A 13,197-nucleotide genomic window follows, 5' to 3' on the forward strand; every position below is an offset into this window, starting at 1 on the left:
GCTTCAACTGCACCTCGTGGCTCTGTGGACAGGTGGGATAGAGATTGACATGTGAGACAGAGATGAATGGACATGTGGGATGGATGGACAGGCTGTCCTCACACCGAACAGGGGACACGAACCCTGAAGGGATGGTCTATCCCCATGCTGGGGAGGGACAAGAGCCCTGACACTGGCCCTGAGAGGACATGAGCCCTGAGGGGACACGGGCCGAGGGGATGGGCTGTCCGCACAGTGGAGGGAGGACAGCAGCTGCCCTAGGGAAACTGGCTGCCCCTGCACTGCACAGGGGACATGAGGCCTGTCTTCACAACAGAGAGGGGACACGAGCCCTGAGGGCACAGGATGTCCCCAGGCTGGAGAGGGCACATGGGCCCTGAGGGGTGGCAGTGTCCCCACACTGTCCCTTCCCATCCTCTTGTGCTGGAGGGAAATGCCCCCTACCCAGAGTGGTGTCCCCAGAGCCCATCAGTGCCCCTGCAAACCCTCTGTTTGCGTCATGGCTGCTCAGTCTCCCCCAACAGGAGAGGGAGTTTCCAGCTAGGTTTTTCAGGACAGCATCATAAAATCACCATCAATTCCATAATGTTCCCCAGGCTCTGCTCAGAGCTGCTCAGCCTCTTGTGAACATGCAGGAGGAACTCTGGAACAGACACCCCAGAGCAGCTGTGGCTGCCCCTGGGTCCCTGGAAGTGTCCAAGGCCAGGCTGGACCAGGCTTGGAGCAGCCTGGGATGGTGGAAAGGTTCCCTGCCCATGGGATGAGCTTTAAGATCCCTTAGAACCCAAACCATTCTGTGATTCTGTGATTGTGTGGCGGTGCAAACATGACATGACATTTGCCACAGGATCCGGTAGCCTCATCTCAGCTCATCTCCAGGGAGGGAGTGCTGGCAGGAGCTCACTTGGTGGCCACTGCTCTGCTCTTGGGAAGCTGTATGCTCTCAGCAGCTCCTCTGTGCTGCTCCTTGCTCCTGTCCTCACCAGCTCTCCCAGCCCAAAGCCTGCTCTGGGCACTGGGACTCGCCTGCTTTATGCTCCACCTTGTGCATTTGTTGAGCATCCACGTTCCAGGCTAATCCCAAGCACACACTCCTACCCAGCCTGGATCTGAGCTGTAAACGGCTGGCACAGGCTGCCTGGGGCAGTGGTGGAGTCACCATCCCTATAAACATTAAAAAAATGCATGGATGTGGCTCTTGAGAACATTTTTAGTGGTGGACATGGCAGTGCTGCTGGGTTAATGGTTGGACTGGGTGATCTTCAAAGTCTTTCCCAATTTTAATGATTCTGTGGTTTATGATGCAGCCTAAGGAAGGAATGTCATTCCATGCACCCGGAGCAGCTCGGGAAGGGCAGAGCTGCCTCACTGCTGAGAGAAGGCACCCAAGGCTAAGGGAGATTCAAGCAGCCACTGCCAGAGCCACTTCTCAGCCTGGACTGTTCTGCTCTGGGGCAGCACAGTGAGAGCACAGGCAGCAAACCTGGGGAAGGAAGGTGCTCCCAGGCAGAGGCCTCGGCTATGGAAGTGTCCAAGGCCACGTTGGATGGAGCTTGTGGTCCAGTGGAAGGTGTCCCCACTTGTGGCAGGCAGTGGAATGAGATGGGCTTTGTGATCCTTTCAGCCCAAATCAATCTGTAATTGTGTGACAGTCCTGGGGGACCTTGGAGCCTGAGGGGCAGGAGAATGGAGCCAGGTGGGGTTGGGCTGTGCTCCCAGGGAGCAAAGAACAGGACAGGAGGAAATGGCCCCAGGGTGTGCAGGGAAGGTTTAGGTTGGATATTAGGAATAATTTCTTCCCAAAGAGGGGTGCCAGGTACTGGCACAAGCTGCCCGGGGCAGAAGGGTGAAATCACCATCCCTGCAAGTGTTCAAACAATGATGGGGTGCTTGGGTTAGTGCTGAACTGACTGTTGGACTCGATGATCTGAAAGGTTTTTTCACTCTTAACTCTGATTTGATGAATTTCTCCCATCCAGTCTGTGCTGGGCTCCTGGATGGTCTGGGGGTGTTTAACTGGATTTAAGTGGATTTTTTGTGGGTGCTCCCCAGGGGCAGAGGCAAGGAAACAACAGCGATGCAGGGGGCAGGATCCACACCCAGAGCAAGTGTCTGAAAACCTGTCTGGTGTTTTCTTCTGTTTTTTGTTTTTTAGTACAAGGCAAAGCCTTTATTCCAACTTTTCATTCCTAGGGATAGAACATCTGAAGGACACACATGGGGATAAAAAAAGTAATATTGTTATAAAATGTCACATTTATTGCTACATTACTGTTATATACAGGACAGTTCTCAAAATCTACTTTAAAAAAGTTAGGATTATTTAAAAATTCCAAATAATCCAGCCAGCTGTTTTGACACTTGTATAAAATTATTTAAAAAAATGAAAACAATTCATATCTTGAGGCACTCAGAAACACAATTTCATCCCCCAATTGTGATTCATTTCAAAGAGCAACGCATTTCCCACCCCCAAATACTTTATTTTTTTTATTTTTTTTTTGCTGGGTTAGGCATATATATATATATATTTACTATATATATAGTTCAAAACTATAATGTGTATCTGATTTAAGAACAAGGATTTCAGCCACTTAAGTACATCTGGATTTACAGGTAGGCAGCATAAACATCAAAAGCAAGGACCATTTTTTATTTTAAAGGCCAAAAAACCAAAAAACAACCCATAACTTTCTACAGGGTTAAAAATAAACAACTTCCGCAGGCATCTCCCATCTGCTCTCCCACCCCCCATTCCTACAAAAATATAAAGAACATCCCAGGAATGCTTTGTTTCCCTGGAGAGCTGGAGCCCTCTGCAGCCAACAGGTCACTCCCAGCTGGGACCCTCCCTGTCCTGCCTCTGTCCCCTCTGTCCCCTCTCCTGGCACAGAGCAGTGGCTGCTGCGGGGCTCCCATAGCTCCTTCCTGCCCAGTGCCTGCATGGTACAAGGTTTGCTCATGGCTGGTGGCTTCTGGTGGCTTGGGAAGATGTGGCCCTGGCAAGGGGGACTGTGGTGTCCCCAGCTCGCTGCCTCCAGGAGCTCCACGGCTCCCTGGGTACAGCCCGGGGGTGCAGGGCACCACCCAGGGGTGCAGGGCACAGCCCAGGGGTGCAGGCACTGCCCAGGGGTGCAGGGCACCACCCAGGGTGCAGGGCATTGCCCAGGGGTGCAGGGCACCACCCAGGGGTGCAGGCACTGCCCAGGGGTGCAGGGCACCACCCAGGAGTGCAGGGCACCATCCAGGGGTGCAGGGCACCACCCAGGAGTGCAGGGCACCATCCAGGGGTGCAGGGCACTGCCCAGGGTGCAGGCACAGCCCAGGGGTGCAGGGCACTGCCCAGGGTGCAGGCACAGCCCAGGAGTGCAGGGCACAGCCCAGGGGTGCAGGGCACAGCCCAGGGGTGCTGTCAGGCCAAAGGCCTCGGTGCCAGGACACCCCTTTGGAAGCAGAAACCCCTCTGCTCTCCCAGGCTGGTGCTGCAGATGTCCCAGGTGAGCGTTACAGCCTCACCCTCCAGCACAGCATGGGCTTGGCTGGGCCAGGGTGGGAATGGGGAGCCCTGAGCAGCAGGAGGGGTACAAAGCCAGGGGAACACAGACACCAATGTGGACACCACGACAGGAGTGCCCTTGGCCCGGAGCTGGGCTGCAGATGGACACACAAGGTTTGGCAGAAGGTCACGAGGAGCCTGCCCCACCCTCCTAAGCAGAGCCCCCCTCCCCATGGGAGTCCTGCAGGCCAAAGCACAGCAGTGCTGGCTCCCCCAAAGGGCTGAATTGTCCTGGAAATCAAAGTACAGAGCACCCCAAGGGCAGGGAGAGGCAGCTGTGCTGTGGGACACTGGCAGCACCCACCCCAGTGCTGCATGGGCTGCCCCTCTGCAAAGGGAAACAGCTCAGAGATGCTGGCTGGAGAGACTGGGGGGCATGGGAGGAAGGAAAGCCCCCCTGCAGGCTGAAGGAAGAGCAGCCCCAGCCCAGCCTGAGGCTCAGGTGTTGGGACAGGGCAGTCTGGGCAGCAGCAAGGTGGAACAGAGCTTCTCCTGTCAGGGGGCTGGGGATGAGGGATGCTGGCAGAGCCCCACCAGCATGGAGCAGAAGGCACAGGAGGATGAAGGGTGCATGGAGGAGCCCCAGGACCAGGCCCTGCCCCCTCCAGCTCAGTGCTCAGTATGAGCTGGGTGCTCCCACAGTCTCATCTGCCCCCTCCCAGCTCCAGAGCACAGGTCTCAAAATGCTTTTGGAGCTGCCAGGAATGAAGCTGGAGCCTAAGGGCAGCAGGGAGCAGGACTCACGGACAAGAGCAGAGAGAACGGGCGGCTGGGATCTGCAGAGCCCCGGGAGAGGGGAGAGGGATAAGATTTGCATAGGATTTTAACAGGGCAAAGACCTTGTGCAAGCTCGGGGTACAAAAATCAGGCCTTGCTATTGCTGGTGTTGGGCAGGAATGGGGGAGTCCAGTGGGCAGGGCTTGCTCTGGGCTAGCCAGCACAGCACGTGGGGGCTGGAGGCTCTTCTGGCCCAGCTTTGCTTCACCTCCCAGAGCCCAGGGGTGGAACTGGAGCTGGCCCAGCTCCCCACGAAGAACTCAGGTTCCACTGGCCACAAAGTTGGCAGCAAAGCTCAAGGGGTGCAGGGGATTGGGGGTTTCCAAAGCCTCCTGTTTCTCCATCCCCCACAACTGGAACCACCCAGCAAGGGCCTAAAGGCTCTGCTGGCTTCAGTGGGGACACTGGTGACACACAAAGGACCTTGGGGAGCAGTTTCTGCCCTGACTGTGGAATTACAGCTTGAGTCCATCCTTCCTGCAGCCCAGCTCTGGGGTAGCTGTGGAAGCAGGGGAGCAGAGAGCCCCCTGGGGCTGTGAGGGGATCTGAGGGGTCAGGGCAGGGGTGAGTGCCACACAGCTGGAACTCTGCTCCCTGGGCTGTGAGCAGCCACCACTGCCTGAGCACCAACCCATGGGAGGCTGCAGCTGCTTTGCTCTGGGGAAAAAGCACGTGAAAAGGGAGAAAACACAACAATCTGCAATTTTGCTGTTCACAGACTGGATTCCAGATGCTCCCCAGTCCTGTGGCATGCACAGCTCGTGTGCAGGGAGGCAGGGGCTGGCTGACAGGGGCACTGGAGGCCCCTGGGCTGGGGACACAGGAAATGTCCCATGGCAGTGCCCCAGTTGTGCTGCTTCCCTGAGGCAGCCTGGGCAAAGAGGAACCAGAAGCTGCACAGAAGGGAAGGCAGCCCCCATGTGATAAAGGAAGCTTGGGGGGGCTCAGTGGCCCCCAAAGAGGAGGGCAAAGTGGCCCCAGGAGCAGCCATGCAAGCAAAGGCTGAGAGAGGAAGGAGGAAATGGAATAAATGGCACCATAGAGCATGTCACCCCCTGTGACACCTCTCCTGGCAGCACCACTGCTGTGGGGACACACAGACAGGCACAGGAGCAGGTCTGGGCATCTCTAACATCCCGAGTGGAATGGAGCAGAGCTCTGGGCTGGGGACGGTGCAGACCTGGCCCTCACTGACCACAACACCTAAAGACAAGAGTTTCATTGCTACAGGGTGACATTTCAGGGCTGGGCTGGTGGGATTTTGGGGACAGCACCTGGCAGTGGTTGTTTTTAGAAAAGCCACTTTCCCTGGCAGGTTACAGGCACCATGTTCACACAGAGCCAAACACACTGGCAAGACAAAGGAATTTTTCCTTGCTGCTCTTCCCAATTGTTCCCTGAGCACCTGAAAGCAGAGATGCCACTGAGGCCACACTGGGCTGGCACACGCAGCTGTCACCCTGTGCCATCGAGGCAGCAGTGCCACCCCCTACATTGTGCTTTTGAGATGATCTCTCCAAGCCCTGGCTCTGAGGGCTTGTGCTCAAGGATCTTCACTCAGGCCTTGCCATGGAAGGATGTTGGCTGGATTTGCTGTCAAAGGAACATTTTAAACCATTAAATTCAGCTGAAAAGCCCCATTTTTGTTACAATGCCTGGGGATTCAGGGATGGTGAGAAAGGCTCTGGCTCATCAGGATTCCTCCTTGGCCTGCAGGACTCGGAGGGGATAAAGAAGTTCAGCAAATTTGTGAACAACTCATAAATCTTCTCAGGTTTCCAATTTTGTTGAATTGATGGATTTTTCTTGACTAGTCCCTTTAAGTCCAGTTGTCCATTACTGCCACCTCCAATTCTTGGGGCAAAATCAAAGGCATTGTGAACCACTTTTAAATATTTTTTTGTAGGGTTTCAAGCTTTCCAGGGCTGGGACACTGCTCCATCCCTCCTGGCCCTGGGACAGGGGCACTGAGCCAGCCAAGACCCCTGGGCAGTGGGTTCTTTGCAGCCCCAGCACTGTCACCAGTGGAGCAGGAACTCATGGATGAAACAAAGCAGCTGCTGAGCCCTCCAGTTTGCACTCCAGAGTATGAACAGGAGTCAGGGCTGTCACACAGGGAGAAAACCTCATCCATGTCCCTGCCCACTGCTGCAGCACCCAGAAGAGCCCCAGGAGGGAGGCGCTGTAACCTGTGGAGCTGATTAGGCTGAAATCAGCCTAGAAGCACCTGGGTTATGGAACCACTGAGTTTCCTGCCCTTCCCAGGGACAGAGCTGGGGCTGCTGAGGTCTCACCATGCAAAGCAATGGTGGGAGCACCCAAAAGCTTCAGAGGGATGGCTGGATGGTGGGGCAGGGCCAGGGGCAGCAGGGACAGCCCCATCCTGCCCTGGCACTTGGAGTGGCTCAGTTGGAGCTGCCATAGGGCTGAGGCCACAGTGCCCAGGTGTGGGTGGGAAACAAGCACTGCCCTGAGCACCTCCAGCAGGGTTTGCCAGAGCACAAAGCACATGGAGGAGCACCAGGTTATGCCAAGAGCCTGGAGTTCCTGGGAACTGCCACAGGAGCACATCCTGTGTGCCAGTCCCTCCTTTCCCCGTGCCAAAGCTACACAGCTTCCCCAGGAGCCCAGGCTGGAGCAGCACAGGGAGAGATGGAGCCTGCAGGGGAGAGGGGAGCTCCCCACATCCCCCAGAACAGCAGCCATGTCTGCCTGACTGGGCCCTGCAGAGCTGGGAAGAACCAGGCACAAAACATTTCACAAGGGGAAGGAGAGGGAAGAAACAAGAGTAAATTCCTGGTGGATGTTTTTCCAGCACCTCTTTGTTTGCTCCACACCTCCAGAGCACCCAGAGGGGCTGCCAGGGATCCTCCTCCTGCTGGGGACACCAGAGTGGTCTGGAGTGACTGGGAATCCCTTGGAGTGAAGGGACAGCTGGCCCAGCCTGGCTGCTGGAGCACAGGGACAGGAGCTCCTGCTGCCCTCCTTCTCGTGTGCAGGTGAGGCGGCCACTCCCAGCCCGTGGCAGGGCTGAGCTCAGGCTGCCTCCAGGGATGCTGGGGAGATGTGACAGCAGGTGACAGCGGGGTGTAAGGCCACCCCTCCTCCTGAGCCAGCACTTTGCATTTCCAATGGCTCCAGTGCCAGAAGGGATCCTGCAGCTGCTCAGGGCTTTGCCAAGGCTGGAGTGGCCGGGTCTCTGCTCCTTCCCTGCCTGCAGCACCCTCTGCTGCTGCTGCTGCTCCTGGCCCCGTGTCCCACTGCTGCTCCGGCTGCCTCTGCCTCTTCCCAGTGCTGCAGCTTTGTTCACTCGGTCTTTGTTCAGTGCTGCTCCCGGAAGTGCCTCTGGCAGCTCTGGCCCATGGAACAGGCGCTTCCCTGTGCATCCCTCGCTGCTCTGCTCACCTGGCAGTGCCTCAGTCCCTCGGTTCTCCTCCCCAGGGTGAGGCTGGAACAGCCGCGGTCACATCCTCTGCCCCGGGGGCATCTCCAGAACAAAGCAACCCTGCGCAGCGCCTCAGTCACTGCCCGGGGAGGGAGCACTGCTGCCACTCGCGCTGTTTAATCTCCTTTTCCCAAATCAGAAGTGGCCGAAGAAAAGAGATGGTGAATTCAGCACATGAGTTTGTTTGTTGTCATGGAAGGTACAAGCCAGGCAAGGAAGAACATTCCCTCACTGTGGCTACATTCGCTTTTAGTGGCTTTCCGAGCCGAATCTGAGAATTCCTCTCTTTATATCCAGTCTCTCTTAATACAATTTTAATATTCTGGTTGATCCTAAAGATGCAACGTTAACTATAGAAACAGCAGCAGAAAAGCGGAGGGTACAAGACATGTTTTTATACAAAAAAAAAATTTTTTTTGTTGCTTACAAAACATATGCAAAAGAAGCTAAAAAAACCAAAAGGCATTGCTATTTGTTCTACATAAAAAATCTCATAACTAATGTTCTTTTTTTTTAAAAAAGAAATATCAAGCTTAGGCACAATTTTGCTGCTGGCTGCTTGTGAACAAGCCAAGAGAACACGCCACCCCCTCCTAACTGAGTGATATGTATTGACTGTTCTGCACTTTATACTTAAGGCAATTTTTTGTTTCCGTTTTGTTTCTGACAAAGTGTTTTTTCCACTCCTTACGTCACGCCAGGATCCGGCTGCGTGTGTCAGTATGAGCAGTACTACAGTTCATGGGTCAACAGGGCTGCAGGTCACACCAAGGGTTTTCTTCCTACACACCTCCGTATCCAGAGGAACAAAATGATCTACAAATAAAATAAAATTAAATTAAAAAAGAAAAGTTTGAAGTGATAGAAGCTAAGTGAGAATACAACTGTGCTGCTTGCACAGCGGGCCCCAAGGCTGTCAGTCCCTGCAGGGCTGCAGCTGAGCTGTGCCTTTGTTTTGGTCAGGCTGTCCCCAGGCACTCAGTGGGGCAGGGGACACCAAGGGACTGTGTGCTCTCCATGCACTGCATGGGATCAGCTCCTGACGGCCACTCCTGGATCTGCTCAATCCCCCACCCACCACCTCTGTGCTGCTCACATGCTCCCAGGGGCCCTTAAAAGCAGGAACAGCCCATGGGAGCCTGTGCCTGCCACAGCCTCACCAAGGGATTTGCACCTTCTCTCTCTTGGCATTTCTGGGACTTGCCCATTCCCTCTCATAGAGCCACAAGGAAAAGGAATTGTTGGTTTCCAGAAGCCAACTGGGGCAGGACTGGGAGGTGCAGAGCAGAGCTGAGCCCACCAGAGAGCTCCAAACCCCCATCCCAACTATGGGGCTGCACTCTTCTGTGGGCCAGAGGCTCTGGGTGTCCATGGGGAACGTGACACACAGAGAGAGAAAATCATGGAATGGGTGGGTTAGGCTGGAAGGGACCTTAAAGCTCATCTTATTCCATGGGCAGGGACACCTCTCACCATCTGAGGTTGCTCCAAGCCCCTCCAGCCTGGCCTTGGACACTTCAGGGATGGGGCAGGCACAGCTGCTCTGGGCACCCTGTGCCAGGCCTGGCACACATGCAGGTCATTGGTTTCAGGGAAATGAAGCAAGGCTGTAGCTGCTGCTGAGGGAGTGGGGCTGACCAGCCTGAGCAGGGCACGGGCACAGGGCTGGAGCCACACTGGGATGTGGCATCAAAGGTGGGGACCAGTACCTTTACATGTGTCCAACAGGGTTGTGACCGTCTCCTAGACCAGGATGGGAAGCTGACAGTGTCATCTGGGGGTCTCCTACCACTCCGGACACTTTCTCCTCTTCCCGACGCTTCAAGCAGGCGGCTTTTGGGTTCAGATTGCGCTCTGTGCCCAAAACAGCAAGGGAGGGGAGCAACCTCAGTCTGGGCACCAGCATCACCCTGGCAGCAGCACCCCAGAGGGACAGAGGGGACCATGCCAGGCAGGCCTGTGTGAGGAGATGAGCTCCTGCAGTGCTCACTGCTGCCCCAGTCCCTGCAGGATCCTGCCAGGCCCCTGCTCGAGCAGAACCCCAGGCCCAGCTGCACCCCCACTTCAACATGGAATTGTGAAATGGTTTGGGTTGGAAGGAATATTAAAGTCCATCTTGTTCCATCAACATGGAATCATGGAATCCTTTGGGTTGGAAGGAATATTACAGCCCATCTTGTTCCAACCCCCTGCCATGGGCAGGGACACATCTCACTGTCCCAGGCTGCTCCAAGCCCTGCCCAACCTGCCAGGGACAGGGGGCAAGGATCCAGGGGCAGCCCCAGCTGCTCTGGGCACCCTGTACCAGGGCATCTCCATGTGCTTGTTACAGGAACCCCCAAGTGCCTCAGCCAGCACTCAGAGCTGAGGACTGAATTTTCCAAAGCTGCTTAATGGGATCCAGGTGCAAAATCATATTAAGCATGAGCAGAGAGAGAGAGCAGCCTCAAATCCACCCCGGGCTGGGGCTGGGGAGAGCTCAGCAGCCAGAGGTGCTGCTGGCACTGCAAACACACAGCTCAGAGTGAAAGCAGAGCAAGGACAGAGAAGCAGGAGCATGCAGAGACAGGGGGAGAGACAGGCCCCGAAATGCACCTGCAGCGGTACCATACCTCGTACTTGCTGCTCCAGGCCCAGAATGACCTGCACGGCCTGCTGCAGGATGATCAGTTTGGTCTGTGCTTTGTCCGTTTTTAAGTGCATCTGGCACATTCGTCCCAGCTCTTTAAAGGCCTCGTTAATGTCCCGCACTCGCACCCTCTCCCTGGCGTTATTGGCCATGCGCCTCTCCCGGTCCCTCAGATCTTTGTCCTCCAGTGACAAGGCCTCGTCTGTACTGCTGGGTTCACAGCACCACAGGGTTAGTCAGGGGGTGCCACCAGGGGGGCTCTCTATGTTGCCGTGCTGGGAGTGCTCCGGGTGTCCACTGGAAAGGGCCCAAACGGCCTCACTTTGCAAAGCCAATTCCTCTGGGTGCTTCCAGAGCAGCCCGGGCTGTGTCACCTCTGCAAGGCCAGGGAAGGTGCTGCCAGCACAGGGCCAGGTGCCCAGGGGGGCTGGAGGGGCCACTGGGGGCAAGGGTGGGCATTGATGCAGCATCACCCACCAACACCTTCCACCCTCTGCAAAATTTTGCCTTATTTTTTGTTTTCAACTGAAAAATCGAAGACTGGGGGAGGCTTTCTGCCAAAAACGTAAGGTTTGTCCCCCATGGAAAGATTTTGGCAGGAAGCAAATCTTTCTTTGTAAGATTTCCTTCCTAAATTCCATGTGCAGCTTCCAGTGCTGGTGTTTGGAGCAGTGGTGCTGCAGCAGCATGAACAGCCTGGCCTGGCACCCTCAGGAGCTGCTCTGAGGATCACACTTGGATTCAGACACTGAATCCAGATCTTTCCACACAACCAGAAGGGGTGATTTTTTTTTCCAGGCACAGTGAGAAGCTCAGGGGGAGCCCCCACTGCTGACAGCACTCCAGGGATGCCCAGCACAGGCAGGGGTGGGGGAAGCAAAGTTGTGCTGGCAGCATCTTGAACCATGGCCTTGCCCATCCCCTCCAAAGCCCCAATTTAAATACAGACGACCTTCTCCCCCAGAGCAAAACTTCTTGCAGGAAGACACCTATCTGAGGAGAGTCCTTGGGTGAGACCTGACACTGGGACAGCCTGTGGGCTCCTGGGAGCCATGTGGGGATCAGCCTTTAGCAAAGAGGGGCTGCAGAGTCAGAGCCCTCCTGAAGAGCCCATGGACAGCGCAGGGCCATGTGAGGGGGAGCAGGGGCTCCCTGGCAAGCACTGCCTGTGTGGGACTGAGGGCTGCCCACTGGCCCTGCTGCATCCTCTCCTCACTGCCCTGTCCCTGCCTGTGTCCCCTCCTGGCTGCCCCAGTGGCACTGCCACCTCCTCTCCACAGTCAGCACAGGCAGGGGGACGGCGCCATCCTGGCACCTGTGCCCCCACACAGGATCCCAGATCCTCCCTCCAGCACAGGCTGGGGGCTGCAGCTCCTTGCTGGTGGCCAGTCCCAGCTGGTGGCTCCCCCAGCAGGGACAAGCTTGGATGTCACACCTGGGCAGGACAGAGCTGTGTCCCCAGCACCAGCACCAGCACTGGCAGCTTGCACTGTGTGAGCATGGGATGCTTCAGCTGCCTTGTGCCCCTGCAGTCACCGACCAGCCTAAAACTCCTCAGTCTCCTCCTTTCCCTTCCTGCAGCTGCTGTGGCAGTGGGAGGATCCTGGCAGCCCCCCGGCACACAGGGACCCGATGGCAGCACTGCCAGAGGGGTTGTGAGGGTGGGATCCTCTCCTGGAAAGCAGCACAAAGCCAAGGAGGGGACACTGCCTGTCTGCACTCTCTGCTGAGGGAGCCTGCAGGGCTCAGCCACCTCTGGCTGCCTCCAGGAAGGGTTTAAAAAGGGACAAGCGTGGGAGACCAAAGTGAACACGGTGCCAACTCTGCCTAAGCCCTGCCCCACCCTCGGCCTGCCTGGGATCCGTGAGCAGCAAGTACAAGGTAGAGTGGGACCACCGAGAGGTCACGGCTGGGGCATGTCTGTAGGAGATTGGAAAGAACAGAACCAAAAAGTATAAACTTGAAATAAAAAAAAAATCAAAAAGGAAGGGGAAATTAAAAAAGAAGACAGGAAAAAATATACATGTTATGAAAGGCAAAAAATTACAAACTGAAGAGAGGCACAAAGGACTCCAACATCAAGGCACAGCAAGGCCAGCAGAGAGGAGCACAGGCAGGCACAGCCCCCGACGCGTGTTACACAGCTCTGCAGAGAGAAAGGGGTTAACCTGCCCGGAGCGCTGCAGGCGGGGCAGGGGCGGGACAGGAGCACATGCACTGCGGGATGGGGACAGAGCGCCACGGCCTGGGGGGACAGCCGGGACTGCCACCCTGGGCCTGGGGGACAGCCGGGACTGCCACCCTCAGCCTGGGAGGACAGCCGGGACTGCCACCCTCAGCCGGGGGGGGACAGCCGGGACTGCCACCCTGGGCCTGGAGGGACAGCCGGGACTGCCACCCTGGGCCTGGAGGGACAGCCAGGACTGCCACCCTCAGCCGGGGGGGACAGCCGGGACTGCCACCCTCGCTTCCCCCCTGCCATGGGTGCACACACCGTGGTGCACTCGTGTGGAAGGCAGCGAGTGTGCCCTGAGCGTGCCCTGAGCGTGTCCTGGTGAGGGCAGGGGCTGCAGGACCCCGCTGGCAGCGCCAGGCTCAGAATGCACAGCGCTCCCACACCAGTGCAGGCAGCCAGGGCTGCTGAGCCCGGGCATCCCGCTGCCCTCCCGTGCCCCAGGGCTTTGCCAGGTGCCACACTGGGTCACAGCAGCACAGAGCCCCAACAGGCACACCGAGGGGAAAGGAACAGGCTCTGTGCTGCCCTTGGAGACGGCAGAGCTGGACCCCTCT

At 56.6% G+C, this 13,197-nt stretch overlaps 1 protein-coding gene across 4 annotated transcripts in view; it reads right to left on the minus strand.

The window, feature by feature from the left end:
* Nucleotides 1-3,314: 3,314 nt before the first annotated feature.
* TCF3 (transcription factor 3) overlaps nucleotides 3,315-13,197 on the minus strand; it is an 81,924-nt gene continuing 72,041 nt past the window's right edge. For 2 of the 4 annotated variants that reach the window (XM_058821277.1, XM_058821274.1), the window contains exons 18-20: nucleotides 10,391-10,617; nucleotides 9,488-9,632; nucleotides 3,315-8,594 (exon numbers count right to left, since the gene is read on the minus strand). In XM_058821277.1, the coding sequence (XP_058677260.1) occupies nucleotides 9,490-9,632; nucleotides 10,391-10,617 (370 nt within the window). In that variant the 3' untranslated portion in view covers nucleotides 3,315-8,594; nucleotides 9,488-9,489. The remainder of the gene's footprint in view (nucleotides 8,595-9,487; nucleotides 9,633-10,390; nucleotides 10,618-13,197) is intronic. The other 2 variants (XM_058821276.1, XM_058821273.1) reach the window with 1 other exon arrangement.

Source organism: Ammospiza caudacuta, chromosome 28 (assembly GCF_027887145.1).
Source record: "Ammospiza caudacuta isolate bAmmCau1 chromosome 28, bAmmCau1.pri, whole genome shotgun sequence".
NCBI classification, from domain to species: Eukaryota; Metazoa; Chordata; class Aves; order Passeriformes; family Passerellidae; genus Ammospiza; species Ammospiza caudacuta.